Source organism: Passer montanus, unplaced genomic scaffold (genome assembly GCF_014805655.1).
Source record: "Passer montanus isolate IOZ18808 unplaced genomic scaffold, ASM1480565v1 scaffold142, whole genome shotgun sequence".
NCBI lineage: Eukaryota > Metazoa > Chordata > Aves > Passeriformes > Passeridae > Passer > Passer montanus.
Window position 1 is genome coordinate 478,783 of NW_024361164.1, and position 15,137 is coordinate 493,919.

At 57.4% G+C, this 15,137-nt stretch overlaps 2 protein-coding genes across 18 annotated transcripts in view; one reads left to right on the forward strand and one right to left on the reverse strand.

The window, feature by feature from the left end:
* Window positions 1–2,208, forward strand: part of KANSL1 (KAT8 regulatory NSL complex subunit 1) — a 77,247-nt gene extending 75,039 nt beyond the window's left edge. For all 3 annotated transcript variants that reach the window (XM_039700574.1, XM_039700575.1, XM_039700576.1), the window contains one exon: window positions 168–2,208. In XM_039700574.1, coding sequence (XP_039556508.1) covers window positions 168–443 — 276 coding nt within the window. In that variant the 3' untranslated portion in view covers window positions 444–2,208. The remainder of the gene's footprint in view (window positions 1–167) is intronic.
* Window positions 2,209–2,576: 368 nt separating this feature from the next.
* MAPT (microtubule associated protein tau) overlaps window positions 2,577–15,137 on the reverse strand; it is a 44,866-nt gene continuing 32,305 nt past the window's right edge. For 12 of the 15 annotated variants that reach the window (XM_039700591.1, XM_039700588.1, XM_039700583.1 and 9 more), the window contains 5 exons: window positions 14,584–14,849; window positions 11,208–11,300; window positions 7,985–8,066; window positions 7,727–7,839; window positions 2,577–5,346 (listed from right to left, as the gene is read on the reverse strand). In XM_039700591.1, the coding sequence (XP_039556525.1) occupies window positions 5,131–5,346; window positions 7,727–7,839; window positions 7,985–8,066; window positions 11,208–11,300; window positions 14,584–14,849 (770 nt within the window). In that variant the 3' untranslated portion in view covers window positions 2,577–5,130. Of the gene's footprint in view, window positions 5,347–5,831; window positions 6,329–7,726; window positions 7,840–7,984; window positions 8,067–11,207; window positions 11,301–14,583; window positions 14,850–15,137 lie in introns of those variants that run through there. The other 3 variants (XM_039700590.1, XM_039700581.1, XM_039700579.1) reach the window with 2 other exon arrangements.

Below are 15,137 nucleotides of genomic sequence, written 5' to 3' on the forward strand. Positions count from 1 at the left end.
AGCGCTGCCCCGCTGCGATCAGGGCACTGCCAGCTGCTGTCTCCGTGTCCTCTCCACATCTGCCAAGCTTCCAGCCTGCCCCGGAGCAGCTCTGGGCTCCGGCTCCGTGCCGGCGGGGAGGACAGGCGGCTGCGCAGGGACTCGCGTGACTCGGCTCTCTCCCGCAGGCCGTGCAGCCCTGGGAGCGCCGCACCTTCCCGCTCTCGTACGACCCCCGGACGGAGTGCGAGGAGCAGCCCGACCCCCAGGACCGGCTCCCGCGCTGCACCCGCCGCACCTCGGGCAGCAAATCCTCCCGGGAATGCGATGGCACCTCGGCTTCGCCCAGCCTGCCCAGCCTCAAGAGCCGAGCCCCGCTGGCCCCCCCCTCCTCCTCCTCTTCCTCCTCCTCTTCCTCCTCCTCCTCCTCCTGCTCCGCAGTCCTGCGGCCAGCGCACAGATAGAGACACACGGGGAGACATGAGCAAACCAACACACAGAACTAACTCTTGGCATTAAAGCTTCCAAAATCTGCGTTTGATATTCAAACATCCTGCCGGGAATTTTCACAGTTTTTAGTGAATTTAAGGAGTTTAGAAACTGTTTTTTGTTTTCTTTTTTTTTTTTTTTTTTTTTCCTTTTTTTTTTTTTTTTGATTTTTTTTTTTTCCTTCTCCATGTTTCCTTGTCACATGAATGAGCCCCCAGATTCCTCCCAGCGGAGTGAAGCCTCGGGAGGGGAGCAGCCCACCAGACCCCCTCCCCTTTCCTCCCTCCTTTAGGTGTATAAAACTAGAGCACAGGATTTAGCTGACTAGCAGATTTCGGGGATAGTTTTTCCCACCAAAAGGGTGTCGTTTTCTCTTAACCCACTCCCCCCAACCCTGAAAGGTTTTAGTGGAGTGAAATTAGTGGTGAAAAGTGATGTCTTGGGATTGCAACCTTCACCGTCTGGCTGTCCTCACCTGCAGAGTGCCCACCTGCACTTCACCCTGCTGCGTTTTCCTGCCCCAGGTTGTAGTTCCAGGTATCCAAAGGGGGGATTCTGTCCCTCCCTGACCCTCGCTCTGCCCCTGGGGACACCTCTCCCTTCCTTCTCCCCTGCTTTGGAGCAGCCATGGCTGTATTCCTGGCAGGGGGAAGGGAGGGACCTTGTGGCTGCTCCACACTGAGCATGGCAGGGGTGGGAGTTGGGAAGCACCTTGTGCACACCCTGTGTGTGGCGAGGACAGGGAGGGGGAGAGTCCCCGATGCTTTGAGCAGGAGCAGAATTCCCGGAGCACTTGGATGCCCTTTGGGGTGAGGCTGTTCAGCTGGAGCTGGGCTGTGGGGTCGGGCAGTGGGGGAGCTGTGAGCAAGGAGCTGGGCCGGGGTGCCACAGGTGGGTTTGTGTCACACGGGGGGGCCACAGAGGGAAGGATGGATGCTCCGGGGGGATCAGGCTCATCCCGGTCCCGCGTGGGGTCACCACAGCTTCGCTCCACTCCCGCACCGTCCCAGCTCCGGTGTCGGTTCCGTTTCATTTCGGGGCGCCCGCCGTGCCCCCTCCTGACAGGTATTTGAGTTTGAACCCCGAGTTTGTCGTCGCTCCCCGTCCCCTCCCAGTTCCGCACCTGCAGCGATCGCGGTCCCCGCGCACCGTCCCCATCGTAACGCTTCCCGGTCCCGACGGTGTGGCTCCTGGGCCCTGTCCTGTTGCTAGCATTGTGCCTGTCTTATGTATAATCACATCACCAAAAAAAAAAGAAAAAAAAAAAAAAAACACGGGAAAAAAAATACAAAGGACTATTTTTTTTTTTTTTTTCCATTTTGTAATCGTAAAGAAATAGTCGCTGAACTGCTTCATGGTCGGGGTTTTCACAATTTTCAACATGATCTCGTGGTTTTGGTTCTGTTCTAGTTTCAAGGATCCGTCATCGTTTCTTTAAAACAAAAACCCAACAAACAACGGCGCTACCATATCCCTCTGCAGAAGTGCTTTTCTATTTATAAGGTTGAAAATTCTGAATAACCCTTTTAGCATTATAAAAACCACACAAAAAAAAACCCACCTTGTATTTTGTAAATATTTTCTTTTCCTGCTTTGAGCTGTGTAATGTCCTTGTTATATAGAAATGCTTTTCTTCCGAGAAGCTGATCTTTGTTAATGTCTTGATTCTGTTGGCAAAGCACAAATGTGCTTATAAAAAAAAAAAAAGAAGAAAAGATTAAAAAAAAAATTAAAATGTAATATTCCATTTGATGAGTGTGAAACGTTGGGCTGGGACAGGGAAGGGACCCTCAGTGCACTCAGATCAACTGCTTCCCTCCTGTGTTTCAGAGGCCTCTTTTTTCCTCTGTGATGTTATTTTCCAGCAGTTGCTGCCAGCAAGAGGAGGAACCCCTGGGCTGGGGGTTATTTTACATTTCTGGGGTTAACTGGGTGCTGCTGGTTCTCAGCCAGGGCCTGTTGGTGCTTCCTGGATCCAGCAGGCAGGATCACCCCTCTGTGCCCCAGTTAGAAATGCGGGAGCTTAAAAAGTAAAAAACTACAAACCAGTCCCTGATTCTGTGGCTGGGTCCCCCACCCCACGTCCCCCCATGCAAAAGAGGTGCCAATTACCGTTATCGTAGTAATGACTTTATTTCCAAATTCACTTTTACGGCAACAGTGTAAACCAGTTGTTAAACACACGATACACTATGGACACCCACAGACAGAAGCTAAGCTAGAATGATACACTGAGATCAAACCTTCCCTCCCCTCCCCGGCGCGGCGCGGGGGGCGCGGGGCTGCCAACCCCACACAGGCTGGCACCGACCTTGGCTAACACGCAGAATCTTTTGGAGTGCAGAAATACTTTTTTTTTTTTTTAAATCAGTGCCGGTTTTAACCCTTCTCAGACCCAGGATGTGTGTGGGGTAAAGGGAAAGCCGGGGGCCAGGCTGTCCGGCTGCTCGCCGGACCCTCGGGCCTGGGTCTGAACGCAGGGTTGGGGCAGGGGACGTGGCTCGGGCTGCTGGAGGGGACAGCGGGTGACGTGGTGGATGGAAAGGGCTGTCCTGGCACCCCACAGTCCCCCCCGGGCTGAGGACACTCAGGGTGGGAAGGGGCTGCTCCCTGGAGCTCGGTGCACACCAAGGCCATGCCAGCCCTGGTGTCCCTCAGGGGCTGCACGGAGGGGACAGGGGTGGCACAGGACGGGCCAGCTCAGCTACCCCGTCCTGCAGCCCACAAGGGGGTAAGGAGGTGATGCTTTGAGGGTTCTCCCAACTTGCTCGTTCTACAAAGGACAAAAAGCAGGCGGCTCCTACAGCGCTACGGAGTCGGGGACGGAGCACAGAGTCTTACAATCATGGAGTCAAGTGAACGGAGCGAGTGACAAGCTGGACATGATGGTGCTGCTGGACCAGCCTCTCCCCAGCCATAAAGCAGCTCCTGGGGCTGCAGAGACAAGGGTTGGACCCCCCCAGACCATCTCCATCCACGGCCAGGCCTGCGGCAGCCCAGCCCTGCAGAGGGACAGGGGTGACAGCGGGTTCACAGCTCCTGTCCGGGGGAGGAATCGCTGCTCTGCCCTGGAACAGCTGCTCTGGCAGCCTCGGTGGCACCCAGCCACCACCCCAAGGACAAGCAGGGGGCCCTGATCCCCCGGCAGCCCTGTCGGACCAGGATTGCAGCCCTGGCTGGGAAAGCACGGCTTTCCCTGCGGCACAGCCCGGGGGTGCAGGGGCTCCTCTGCCCTCCCACCTCCAGCTGAACCCCCAGAGCTCGGTGGGGCCCCCGGGGGAGACAGGGCAGGACACACACAGCTGCACTGGTGGCATCTCGGCCTCTTTGGTTGTAGAGGGAAGGGGCAGGCAGGGACAGCCTCGGGACCCCCTCGTGCTCCCCGGGGAGCCACAGGAACAAAAGCAGCCAAAGCAATAACTGGACTGGCTCCTGTCCCCCGAGTGGTGCTGGGGTGGTCAGGGCTGTGGGAGGGGTGAGACGCTGCCAACTCACACCGGGGAGCAGAAAAGGGTTCAGAAAGGGGGTTCAGAGCCAGGGAGCTGCCCCCGGGCTGGGGGAGCTGCTGCCGCCTCCCCCGCGTCCTGCCGGGGTCTCACCGCTGCCACCGGCGCAGCAGAGCCATGGAGCTGCCACCTCCGCCATCGCTGAGCTGACCTTGCAGGGAAAGAAAAAGAACAACCCAAAAGTGTCACAAGCTGCAGCACCCAAAGCCAGGAGCCATCGCAGCCCTGGAGCTGTGAGTGCCCCTCCTCCGAGCTCGCCCCGGCAGACATGCGGTGCCGGGCTGGGCACCGGGGCCGGCCGGGCTCCCCGGGCCCCCGGCTGGGCTGTGGCGGAGCCGGCGCGGGGCAGCTCAAAACTACTTAACAGCATTTATTATTTTTTTTTTTCTTTTAAACACATGCTCGTTTATGAAAACAATCACCCTGGCACGGTCCAAGCATATACAGACAAATCTACTCTACGACACGAGGGGCTGCCAAAGGAATGGGGAAAAGCCTCTACTCATCCACTCAGCGGTTCCAGCACAGCCACGGAGAGGGGAGCGGCCCGTCCGGGGCCCCTGGCGGCGGGCACCCGGCGTCGCCAGAACTCCAGCTGCCGGAGCTGGGAGCGGGTTAGGGGGTACCTGGCCGTTATCTTCATACACATCTCGGCTTTCGGAAATAAAAACAAAAAGTTTCTTCCAAATCAGCAGGCAAATTTAACGGGAGCGAGGGAGGGAGGCAGGGCACCTCCCCGCAGCCAGCGGCAGGACACGAGCCGGGCGAGGTCGCAGCCCCGTCCCGGCAGGGCCACCCCTGCCCTGCGCTGCCGCGGGGTGCTCGGGTCAGCGCCGTGCTGTGGCCGCCCCCCGGGCCCCCTCCCCGCCTTGCCCCGGCAGGGCTGGGGCGGCGAGGGGGAGCGCGGGCACGGGACGGGCTGTGCGCTCCGAGGAGCAGGGGGAGAGGAGGTTTTGTACCTCATAGTGTCACTGATTTTGAAGTCCTGGAGCTAGAGCTGAATGAACAGTAAAAGCAGGTTAAATCATTAACCAGTTAGGGGGACGGGGAAGCAGCTGTAAAAGGAACAGAGGAAGAAGGCCAGATTATTATTTTTGTTTCTTTTCTTTGTCGTTTCCTTTCCTCGTCTTCTCTCCTGGTGGCCGCCGCGCCGCGATCACAAGCCCTGCTTGGCCAGCGAGGCGGACACCTCGTCGGCTAGCGTGGCCAGCTGGGGGGAGTCCACCAGGTTGATGCTGCCGCTGGAGGAGACGTTGCTAAGGCGGCGCGGGGAGGCATCTCCGGAGATGGTGGGCGACTTGTAGACGATTTCGGCGCCGTGGTCGGTCTTGGCTTTGGCGTTCTCGCGGAAGGTCAGCTTGTGGGTCTCAATCTGTGAGGGAGAGGAGGGAGGTCAGGTGTGGCTATGATATTTTAATCCTCTGCTAGGATTTTTCCCCGTCCTGAGGAGCTGAGAGCCTTGGTAAAGAAATGTAAACAATAACTGTGGAATGCCACAGGTGCATCTTCCATTGGTCCATGTGGATTGTTTTCAATTAGTGACCAATCACAGCCCCCTGTGCCAAGGCTGTGCGCAGTCACAGTATTTTGTTATGCATTTCTATTCTATTCTATTCTATTCTATTCTATTCTATTCTATCCTATTCTATTCTATTCCATTCCAATTCTATCCTATCCTATTCTATTCTATTCTATTCTATTCTATTCTATTCTATTCCTATTCTATTATATTCTAATCTATTCTATTCCTATTCTATTCTATTCTTGTTCTTTATAACCTTCTAATCTTCTCTCTCTGTTCTTTTAGTATAGTTTTAATGTAGTATTTTAATATAATATATAACATCATAAATCAGCCTTCTGAGGAAAATAGAGTCAAGCCTCGTGTCCCCACACATAGAGTGTTCACCTCAACAGTCAGGGGACAGAGGGACCTGCCAGGTGTCTGCTGAGAGGGGGAGCAGAGCTCAGAGCAGTGACCCAGCGTCCCCAGTGCCCCAGCACCAGAGGGGACAGCAGGACCTGAGCATCTGGATGCTGCCAAATCCTCTCCAGGCGAGGTCCTGGGTCCCAGGAGGCAGAGGGCACAGCCTGGGCTGCTCCCACTCCCCTGGCAGAGATCATGGGGGCACACGGCACATGAAGCTTCCCCTGAGCCCACGGAGCTGCTCCCAGGAGCCAAACCCCTCTCCCGGTGAACTGGATCTGCTTTGCTACTTACAGGTGCCCTCCCCAGCCGAGTGCAAGGCTGGGGGCTGGCTCTCCGTGGGGGTGAGTGGCTCCAGCACCAGGGCCTGGAGCCCAGCGGGGTCTGGGCTCGGGGTCCAGGTCTTGTCTTCCTTGCCTTTCTCTCTCTATAGGTGAAGAAACCCACCCAGGGCAGTGGGGGGCAAAAAATGCATCAGCAACAAAAACCATGATCCAAGAAATGTCAGCCAGAAGGAAAAAGACAAAAAATATAGAAAAGAAATAGAAAACTGGGGAGAAAAAGATCTGAAAAACAGGGCCATTCACTGACTCATAGAAAGAAGAGTGGCTGCCTTTGGAGCCAGGGAGGAAAACTCCCCAGGAACAGCACAGGAGAGCACAGGGACTTGGGCAGAGCAGGGAGCACCCAGGCAGACCTGGCACAGGAACCAGAGCTCAGCCTAAAGAGCTGTGGGCTGTGAGTGCCAATGTGGATCTGTGTGCCACAGAGCAAGGAGGGGGCCTGGGACATGGAGAGGGGCAGCAGAGCTGCAGCTGGGCTCAGTTACAGCCAGAACCTCCTCCAGGCTGGGAGGCTGAGGTGGTGATGCCACCGCTGGGTCAAAGCCTTGCAGAGAAACTCCCCTGCAAAGGGCAAGTTCTTCAAACTACGGCCCAGTGAATGTGGCAGGATGTGAGAGAGCCATCACTGGAGTCACAAAACCGATGGCACAAGGCTCAGTGAAGCACAGGGGAGGCTGATGCACGGCAGAGAGAAGGGTAAGGAAGTCAAGCGGTCCCGCAGTCAGAGGCCAGCTGGAGGTGAGAGCTGGAGCTGCACAGAGAACACGTGGCCAAGAACAAAGTGCCAAAACACAGGAGCTGAAACAGAACCTTCCCCTCCCGTTGAGACAAAAGTGCTGCAAAAACAAGCAAGATAAAACCGCTGTTCCCTGGGGAAGCTGCACCCCGCGTGTCGCCGGGCTGGAGTCTCAGCTCTGTGCTTACCTGATGTCCTCACCCCCCTGGCTGCTGGGGACTTGGTGGCCTTGCAGCCCAGCTGTGGGGCTGTTTTATTTGGCCAAGCCTCACTGAAGTCACCATCAAAGCCTTGGTGGGAACAGCTCAGCCCCAGCTCACTTCCCTGACCCGAGTGCCTTTTGTCTCTCAATTTAATCCCCCACACACTCCCCTCCCTTCACAAACCCTCAGTCAGGAAGGAGAAATCACCCTCTGAAGGGCCAGTTTGCTGCAAAGTCACCTGCTCTAAAGAAAGCTGAGCCTTTAAAGCTCCACTTTCACTGGGGATCCAACACCTCTGCACTGCCCAGCTGCCAGCTCTGTGTCACAGCCTGGCACCTGCTGATGGTGACACTTCGTGGGAAGAGTTTGAGACACTAAAAACCTCAGAGGCAGTAGAAAGAGCAGGAAAACCACAGCAGAGGCTGTCATGGCTGGTGCTCACTCAGGGGGCCACAGGCCTCGAGGGACAGAGACATCCTGGCAGCAGTGCCACCTCTCTGTCCCCTGTCCCCTCAGCTCACACCCACAGCAGCACACTTCACCTTTTTATTGCCTCCTCCAGGGACGTGGCTGATGTTATCTAGGGACCCAATTTTCGACTGCACCTTATCTTTGAAGTCCAGTTTCTCAGATTTCACCTCCACCTGGCCACCACCTGCAGGAGAAAGAGTGAGAGGAGGCTCAGGAGCTGGGAACAGCACCCAGCACTGCACTGGGCTGCTCCAGCCACTGCCTCCCCTCGCCCCCCTGCCCTTGCCCAGCCCTGTGCCCCTCTCCACACCCCGTGGGGCTGGGGGTACCTGGTTTGTGGTGGATGTTGCCCAGGGAGCCACATTTGGATGTCACATGGCTCAGGTCGACTGGCTTGTAAACGATTTGCACCTGCCCGGAGGAGAGAGGAGAAGGGGATGAGCTGGGGGCCAGCGGGGGCAGCTGGGGAGGGGGAGCACAACACACAGCAGCACCTGAGCTGGACTGGAGGGAAAGGACAGCTCCAGCCCCAGGAGGATTAATGACACCAAAGAAACTGCCATCAGAAATGGGAGATCATTAATGCCCGTGTGCAGGAGCCTCTCAACATGTCAGCATGCACGAGATCACCTCTCCACAGAGGGGGGAGTAGAGGCAATTTTAAAGTGCTCAAGTGAGAGAGAAAGTGGAGTGGTGATTAATTTAAGATTTGCATACACATCATCCAAAAGGAGGAGATATACCAGAGAGAAAACGTAAAAAATAAATACCTTTTCTGGTGTAAAACATAAAGCTTATGTCCACAAAAACTGAAAGAACAGAAATGATCAATGTGCACAGAACTGTCAAAAGAGTGACCAAAATATGCATTTCTGAAAAATGCTGTAACGGAAATAAGGGTTAAAAAAAAAAACAAACAAAAAAACAAGGCAAAGCAAAATCTAAATATCTGGAGTTCACATCATAGAAATTAAAATGGCAATTATAAAGTATTGAACCACAACAGCATTTTGTGACATTTAAGCTCTGTTTTGGTGTGCTTTGCCCATGATGTCTCTGAAGGTTCCAGCAATTCCAGGGACCCCCCCCCTGTCCCCAGAGCAGGTGGGGCCGGTGGCCTCGTGGCAGGGACACCGGGGACACGGGACACACACAGGGACACCAGGGCTGCAGGGCTGGGCAGCAGCACACAGCAGGGAGGAGCCTGGCAGCAGGCACACACACGGCAGGAGCAGGAGACAAGGGGCAGGAAACATCCCCAGGAGCCCCAGGTGACCCTGGAGCCCGCTCTGGGGTCCCAGCAGCACAGGCTGTGCTGGGGCTCAGCTCTGCTGGGTTTGTGGGGCTGTGCAGGAGAAATGGCATCGCCCACACCTCCAGGCTGGCTCTGGCACAGCCTGCACCTCCCGGGGAGCATCTGCTGCTCTCTGTGGCAGCACTGCAGGGGTGATGCTCTCAGCAGCCCCAGGAGGATGTGCCAGCACCAAGGGAGCTGTGCAGAGGAGCTGAGTCCTCCCAGCAGCACCAAGGACCCACTGCAGCCTCTGCTCCCCATCTCAACACCCCAGGCTGGCCCAAAAGCCCCAGGGGAAGGTGCAACCTGCAAACCTGCAGTCCTCAGGTTGGCCCCAATGCCCCCAGAGATTGTCACAGCCCTGAGAAACAACCCTCACCCCACCCCGGAGCCAGGAACAGGAGGAACAGCCCCAGGCACAGAGCCCTGCTGACCTGCCCTGTCTCTGCTGCTCACACAGACCAAAAGGCACGTTTGACAGGAGACAGAGAGGGAGAAAAGCAACCCCCAGGGTCTGGGAGCACACCGTGGACACAGACGTGGAGACAGCGCAGGGAAAAGTCACATCTCTGATGCACTTGGGCAGGAGAGGAGCTGGACTTGGTTGGAAAGCAGGAAACAGACCCAAAAAGGGCAGCTGGTGCCTTTCTGATCCCAGCTGTGGCCCCAAAGGGTCTCTCAGCAATTCAGGCACCACTGAGACCCGAGTCCTCTGGTTTCCAGAACAAGCAGTCAGCAATTGGAACTTTCTGCTCTCATTCCCAGTCCCTTTTGTGACTCTGTCATCCCTTCCCATCCTGCTGGGGAGCAGAGGAGGATCCTCCCCATTTTAGCAAGAAAGGAAAAGGGGAACAGAGTTGTTTGCCTGGGAAAACAGTGCCAGAGACCTGGGGATCTCACCCCTCAGCATCAACAGTGCCAAGGCCAACTCCTGCCTGAGGCACCCCTGGGCAGAGCACCCACAGGCTTCAAAATCCAGGCACCAACCCCTCTGGAAGCAGGGATGGTGGGCAGAGGGTGCTGCTGCCATGGGGTTTGGGTCCCAAAGGCCACTGGAGCCCTGGGGTCTCTTGTTGCCCCCTCCCAAGGGGCCCAGCCCAGCCCCAGGACAGGCAGACCCTCTGCCCTGCCAGCTCTGCTCCCAGAGCTGCTGCAGCCAGGCAGAGCCCATGGGGTTTCCAGTGCTGGCAGGGTGAAATTCAGGTAATTCTCAAGCCAAAGCAAAGCCCACGGTGTGAGCTCTGTGGAGGAAGGCACCAGCTCATCACCAGCCACAGCACGGGGGACTTGTGGCCAGCACCAGCTCCTGGTCCACCTCACCCTGGGCAGCCCAGCAGAGCAGGAGCCCGGAGTCAGGAACAGGAGCAGCCATGGAACTGCTTCTGAGCTCTGCAGAGCAGCCCTCTGGCCTGGGAGCTCACTGCAGACTGACACCAAGCTGAAGCCAGAGGCTGCAGAGCCAGCTGTGTCCCTGTGTTCACCTGCCAAGCCTTCTGCAGGGCTCAGCTTCTCAGGGAGATCAAGGAAAACCCATGGGGAAGATGTCAGAGCATCCCACAAGCCCCAGTGGCACTGTCTGGGGTCCCAGGGATGTGCCTTCCTCAGCCCAGCATCCTTCCTGGACCCAAACTGCCTCCAGCTGTAAATCCACCAAGCTCTGTGGAGCTTCTCCAGGTTTCTGGCACAGTAACTGAAGGCTGAGTCTGGTATTTGTGTGGGAACAGCTGGAAATGCCAGTGTTCAAATCAATTAGCTCAACCATACTTCAGGCTCAGCCCCCGTGGGCGCTGCTGGACACATTCATTAGCAAGGAGAAACTTAATATTTGCATGGATCATACTTGCCTGATGGGAATGGGCACGTTCACATGTTGGGCAGGATCATGTCCAATTTAGCAGCACATTGAGCAATGAGGACTGGGTCTGCTCATGAACCTACCCATCTCCTGCATCACCCTGTGCCAGGGGCCCCATCCCACAGCCCAGGAGGCTTTCAGCCTCCCAGGCAGTGTCCAGGAGTGGAGTTACTGGGAGGTTTGGTTACAGACGTGGTTTGGACACGGGGCAGTTAGTTCTGTCCATGGCTGGCATGGCCAGGACTTGTTAGGGATCATTTTTGGGTGAAGGGGGTTAAATGACAGCACGTCCCCAATGGCTATGTGACAGCAGCGTGGCTGCAGATAGCATTGGTGATTAGTGTAACAACATGCCACTAAAATCAGGGTTATTACAGTGCATTCAAAGTGTGAAGGTACTCACACTGCCTCCGCCCGGGATGTGTTTGATATTATCCTTTGAGCCACACCTGGATTGAACGCTGCTAAAGTCCAGCTTCTTATTAATTATCTGCACCTTTGGTAGCCAGAAAAGAGCGTGAGAAACAACATGACCATCTGCAGCTTGACCATGTGGTACAGCCCTAAAAGCAGGAGCCTGCCTTCCAGTGCCAGCAGGGAAAAGGAAAATCTCTGCCTTGCTGCACAGATTTGTCTGTTCCTGGGCTGGAAAGGGAAGGTGGAGCTGGGCAGGTTATAGCTGGGGACTGGAGAGGCCTGGGGAGTGCTGCAGCCCTGGGTCCCAGGACACAGACACCAGCCAAAAAGCCAGCTCAGCCTGGATCCTTCCACGGGAGAGAACAGGGATCCCACTGGGAGGCAGGGCTGAGGCTCCACCAGGGCTCAGAGACCCCACCAGGGCTCAGAAACTCAGCTCCTGCAGAGCCAGAGGAATGAGGAGGGATGGAGCTGAGAGAAAAATGCCTGCCCAGCTCCAGCTCCCTGCCAGTCCCCTCCTGGGCCAGGCACACCTTGGGCAAACAGGAGCCACTGGCCAGGCTGGGCAGCAGGAGCTGTGTCCAGAGCTGGGAGAGGACACCCAGCTCTGCTCTGCACAGGGCTCACACTCCCTGCACAGCTGCCAAGAGAAAGAGAACACTGCCAGGGATGCAGCCCAGTGCCAGGGATGCAGCACCACCCCAGAGATGCAGCACCACCCCAGGGATGCAGCTCAATCCCAGGGATGCAGCCCAATCCCAAGGATGCAGCCCAATCCCAAGGATGCAGCTCAATCCCAGGGATGCAGCTCAATCCCAGAGATGCAGCACCACCCCAGAGATGCAGCCCAATCCCAGGGATGCAGCCCAGTGCCAGGGATGCAGCACCACCCCAGAGATGCAGCACCACCCCAGGGATGCAGCCCAATCCCAGGGATGCAGCCCAATCCCAAGGATGCAGCCCAATCCCAGGGATGCAGCCCAATCCCAGGGATGCAGCCCAATCCCAAGGATGCAGCCCAATCCCAAGGATGCAGCTCAATCCCAGGGATGCAGCTCAATCCCAGAGATGCAGCACCACCCCAGAGATGCAGCCCAATCCCAGGGATGCAGCCCAGTGCCAGGGATGCAGCCCAATGCCAGGGATGCAGCTCAATCCCAGGAATGCAGCCCAATCCCAGGGATGCAGCACCACCCCAGAGATGCAGCCCCACCCCAGCACTGTGGCACATTCCTGTGGAGCCCCTGGTGGGTGGGAGTGGGGCTGGGAAGGGCTGGGGCCACACGGGAGCCACTGCCAGCCACAGCCTGCAGCCCCAAAGCCCTCCCTGCACGCTGACCTCTGCTCACAAAGCTGGCCCCACTCAGGGCTGTTTCCCCCTGGCTGTGGAGGGAGCTGCCCTGGAGCCACCTCGGGCACCCGAGCAGCTCTTCCAGACAGCCCCAGGGTGAAGACAACCCCTGCTCCTTCCCCACACACCCTGGAGTGGCTTCACAACCCCCACAGTGTCAGTGCAGGTGGCAGCCACAGGTCTGAGCCTGTGACAGGGACCACGAGAGCCCCCAGCAGTGCCACCTCCCCGGGCACAGACACTCCTGGTGGCACCATCCCGAGCTGAGTGCTCCATGCCAGCCCCCCAGCCCCAGCCTGCTGTGCCAGGAGAGCTCCCTGCAGCGCCCTGGCTCTGCAGCACCACGGCTGGCTGTGCCTCCAGCGGGATTTTCCGAGCTGACACCAAGCAACCCCACAAACCAGGACCCAGCTGAGCCATGCCAGGCCGTGCCAGAGCAGCCCTGGGTGCTGCAGCCACAGCAGAAGTGCTCAGGCCATGCAGGAGCACAGGCAGAGCCCTGGCCTGGCTGCTCCTGGCGTGTGCCCCGTGCTCCCTGGCTTGCCCAGGCTGGGGGGCTGCAATCTGCACGGAGAGCAGGCTCCAAACCCATTTCTGAGCAGCCTAAAATCAATGTCTGGGATCAGCCCCTTCTGCTCCAGCTGCAGCCGTTCTGCTGGGAGCAGAATCCCCAGCAGAGCATCCAGCCATCCTCCCCTGCAAAGAGCAAGGAACTGTCCCAAATTCAGCTGCTCTTACTCTTGCAGCAACAACAACAAACAGAGAAGCAGAGAGGGGGAAAAAACAACTTGTAAAAGCTGGATTTAAAAAAAAAAACAAACCAAACAACCAAGCAAATAATTTAACTATTTTCCAGTAAACAAGGGTTCCTTCTAAAGTCCCTGGAGAACAGGGTTTGTGGGGGTGGGAAGAAAAACCCATGTCTTGTGCTAAGTGGGCAGGAGCCCCCCAAAAAAGGACACTCATGTGCTGCTGTCTCATGACCAAGAGCCCTGCCCAGGCTCCAGAGCCCCCCTGGATGGTGGCACAAAGCCAGTGAATCGCCAGCCACGGTGCAAAATGCCTGGAAAGGCCGTGGAGAAGCAGGCTGCCATTGCACAGGAGGCAGAGGAGCCAGCTCAAAGCCTCCCCCCACGCCAAAGGGGGACATTCAGAGCCACCGAGGTACCTGCTCACACAAAATGCCATGCACAGCACTCAGGGAACGTTTGTTACGGCTCTGCAGGGTCTGCAGCCAGGCAGTGCCACCCCAGGACAGGCAGTGCCACCCCCAGGACAGGCAGTGTCCCCTGCCAGGCTTGCAGAGTTTAACCCAAGACCTTCGTTCCCAAGCACTTGGAGCCCAGAGGTCACTTTGCTGGTGAAAGAACTTTTCTGGGAGGGCAAAGTGTCTGAAAGGACAGAAGTGCCACCAGTCCTGGCCGTGCCACCCCGCACTGTGCAGCCAGACAGCACAACACAACCCAAAACCTCGCCAACAGAGCTGGATCCAAAATCCCAATGTCTGGAAAATGTGGGGTCTGAGCCTGAGACCCTCAGAAGGAGCAGAGAGACCTTCCTGTCCTCTGCTGGAAGGACTGCTCCAGGCACGGGGAGCAGAAACACTGCCCTGCCCCTGCCACCCGTCAGGGCTGCAGCTCACAACCTGCCTGGGCACCTCCAGGGAGTGCCAATCCCAAGAGAGACCTTCCTGTCCTCTCCTGCAGGCTGGAAGGACTGCTCCAGGAACAGGGTGGCATTCAGAAACACAGCCCTGCCCCTGCCACCCCTCAGGGCTGCAGCTCACAACCTGCCTGGGCACCTCCAGGGAGTGCCAATCCCCCAGGAGACCTCACCAGGAGCTCTCTGTGAGACAGCTGAGCCAGGCCAGGAATTCCAAGGCAAGCATCCAAGGCAGAACCTCGCGGGTGAGCAGAGCCAGGCTGGCGCCCCGGGCGCTGCCCTGCTGCTGCTGCAGGGAGCCCCTGGCAGCCCCGGGCACAGGGCAGGACGCAGAGCCCGCGTTGTTTACCTTGCCACCCCCGGGCTGGTGCTTCAGGTTGTCGGTGGAGCCGATTTTGGACTTGACGTTCTTGAGGTCGGGCATGGGCGCGGCCGCCGGCTGCACGCGGGTCTTGGCGGAGGCGGGAGATTTCGGGGGGGTGCGAACCACTGCCACCTTCTTGGGCTCCCTGGCTGGTGGGGTGGGCAGAGAGGGGGTGCGGGAGCGGCTGCCCGGGGTCCCGGGGGAGCCGGGGCTGCTGTAACCGCTTCTGTCTCCGGACTTGGGCTGCTCACCTGCAGTTTGCACACAGGAGAGCCCCCCGGTCAGCAGCACCCCCCTGCTGCCCCTGGGGGCTGCTCTGCCTCGTCCCAGAGCCCACCCGACAGCCCAGGGCAGGGGGAGGGCGGTGGCTGCACTTTCTTCTACTCCGTTTTGAAGGAAAAACTGTGATTTAAAGGCAATTTCCTAACATCCCAGAAGGAAGATGGTCTCCACTGGCTGGATGGTCAGTAAGACTCCCCACCCGAGCGTGGCACGATGAGTTACAGACAAAAGACACTCAGAACCACTTTTCTATTAGA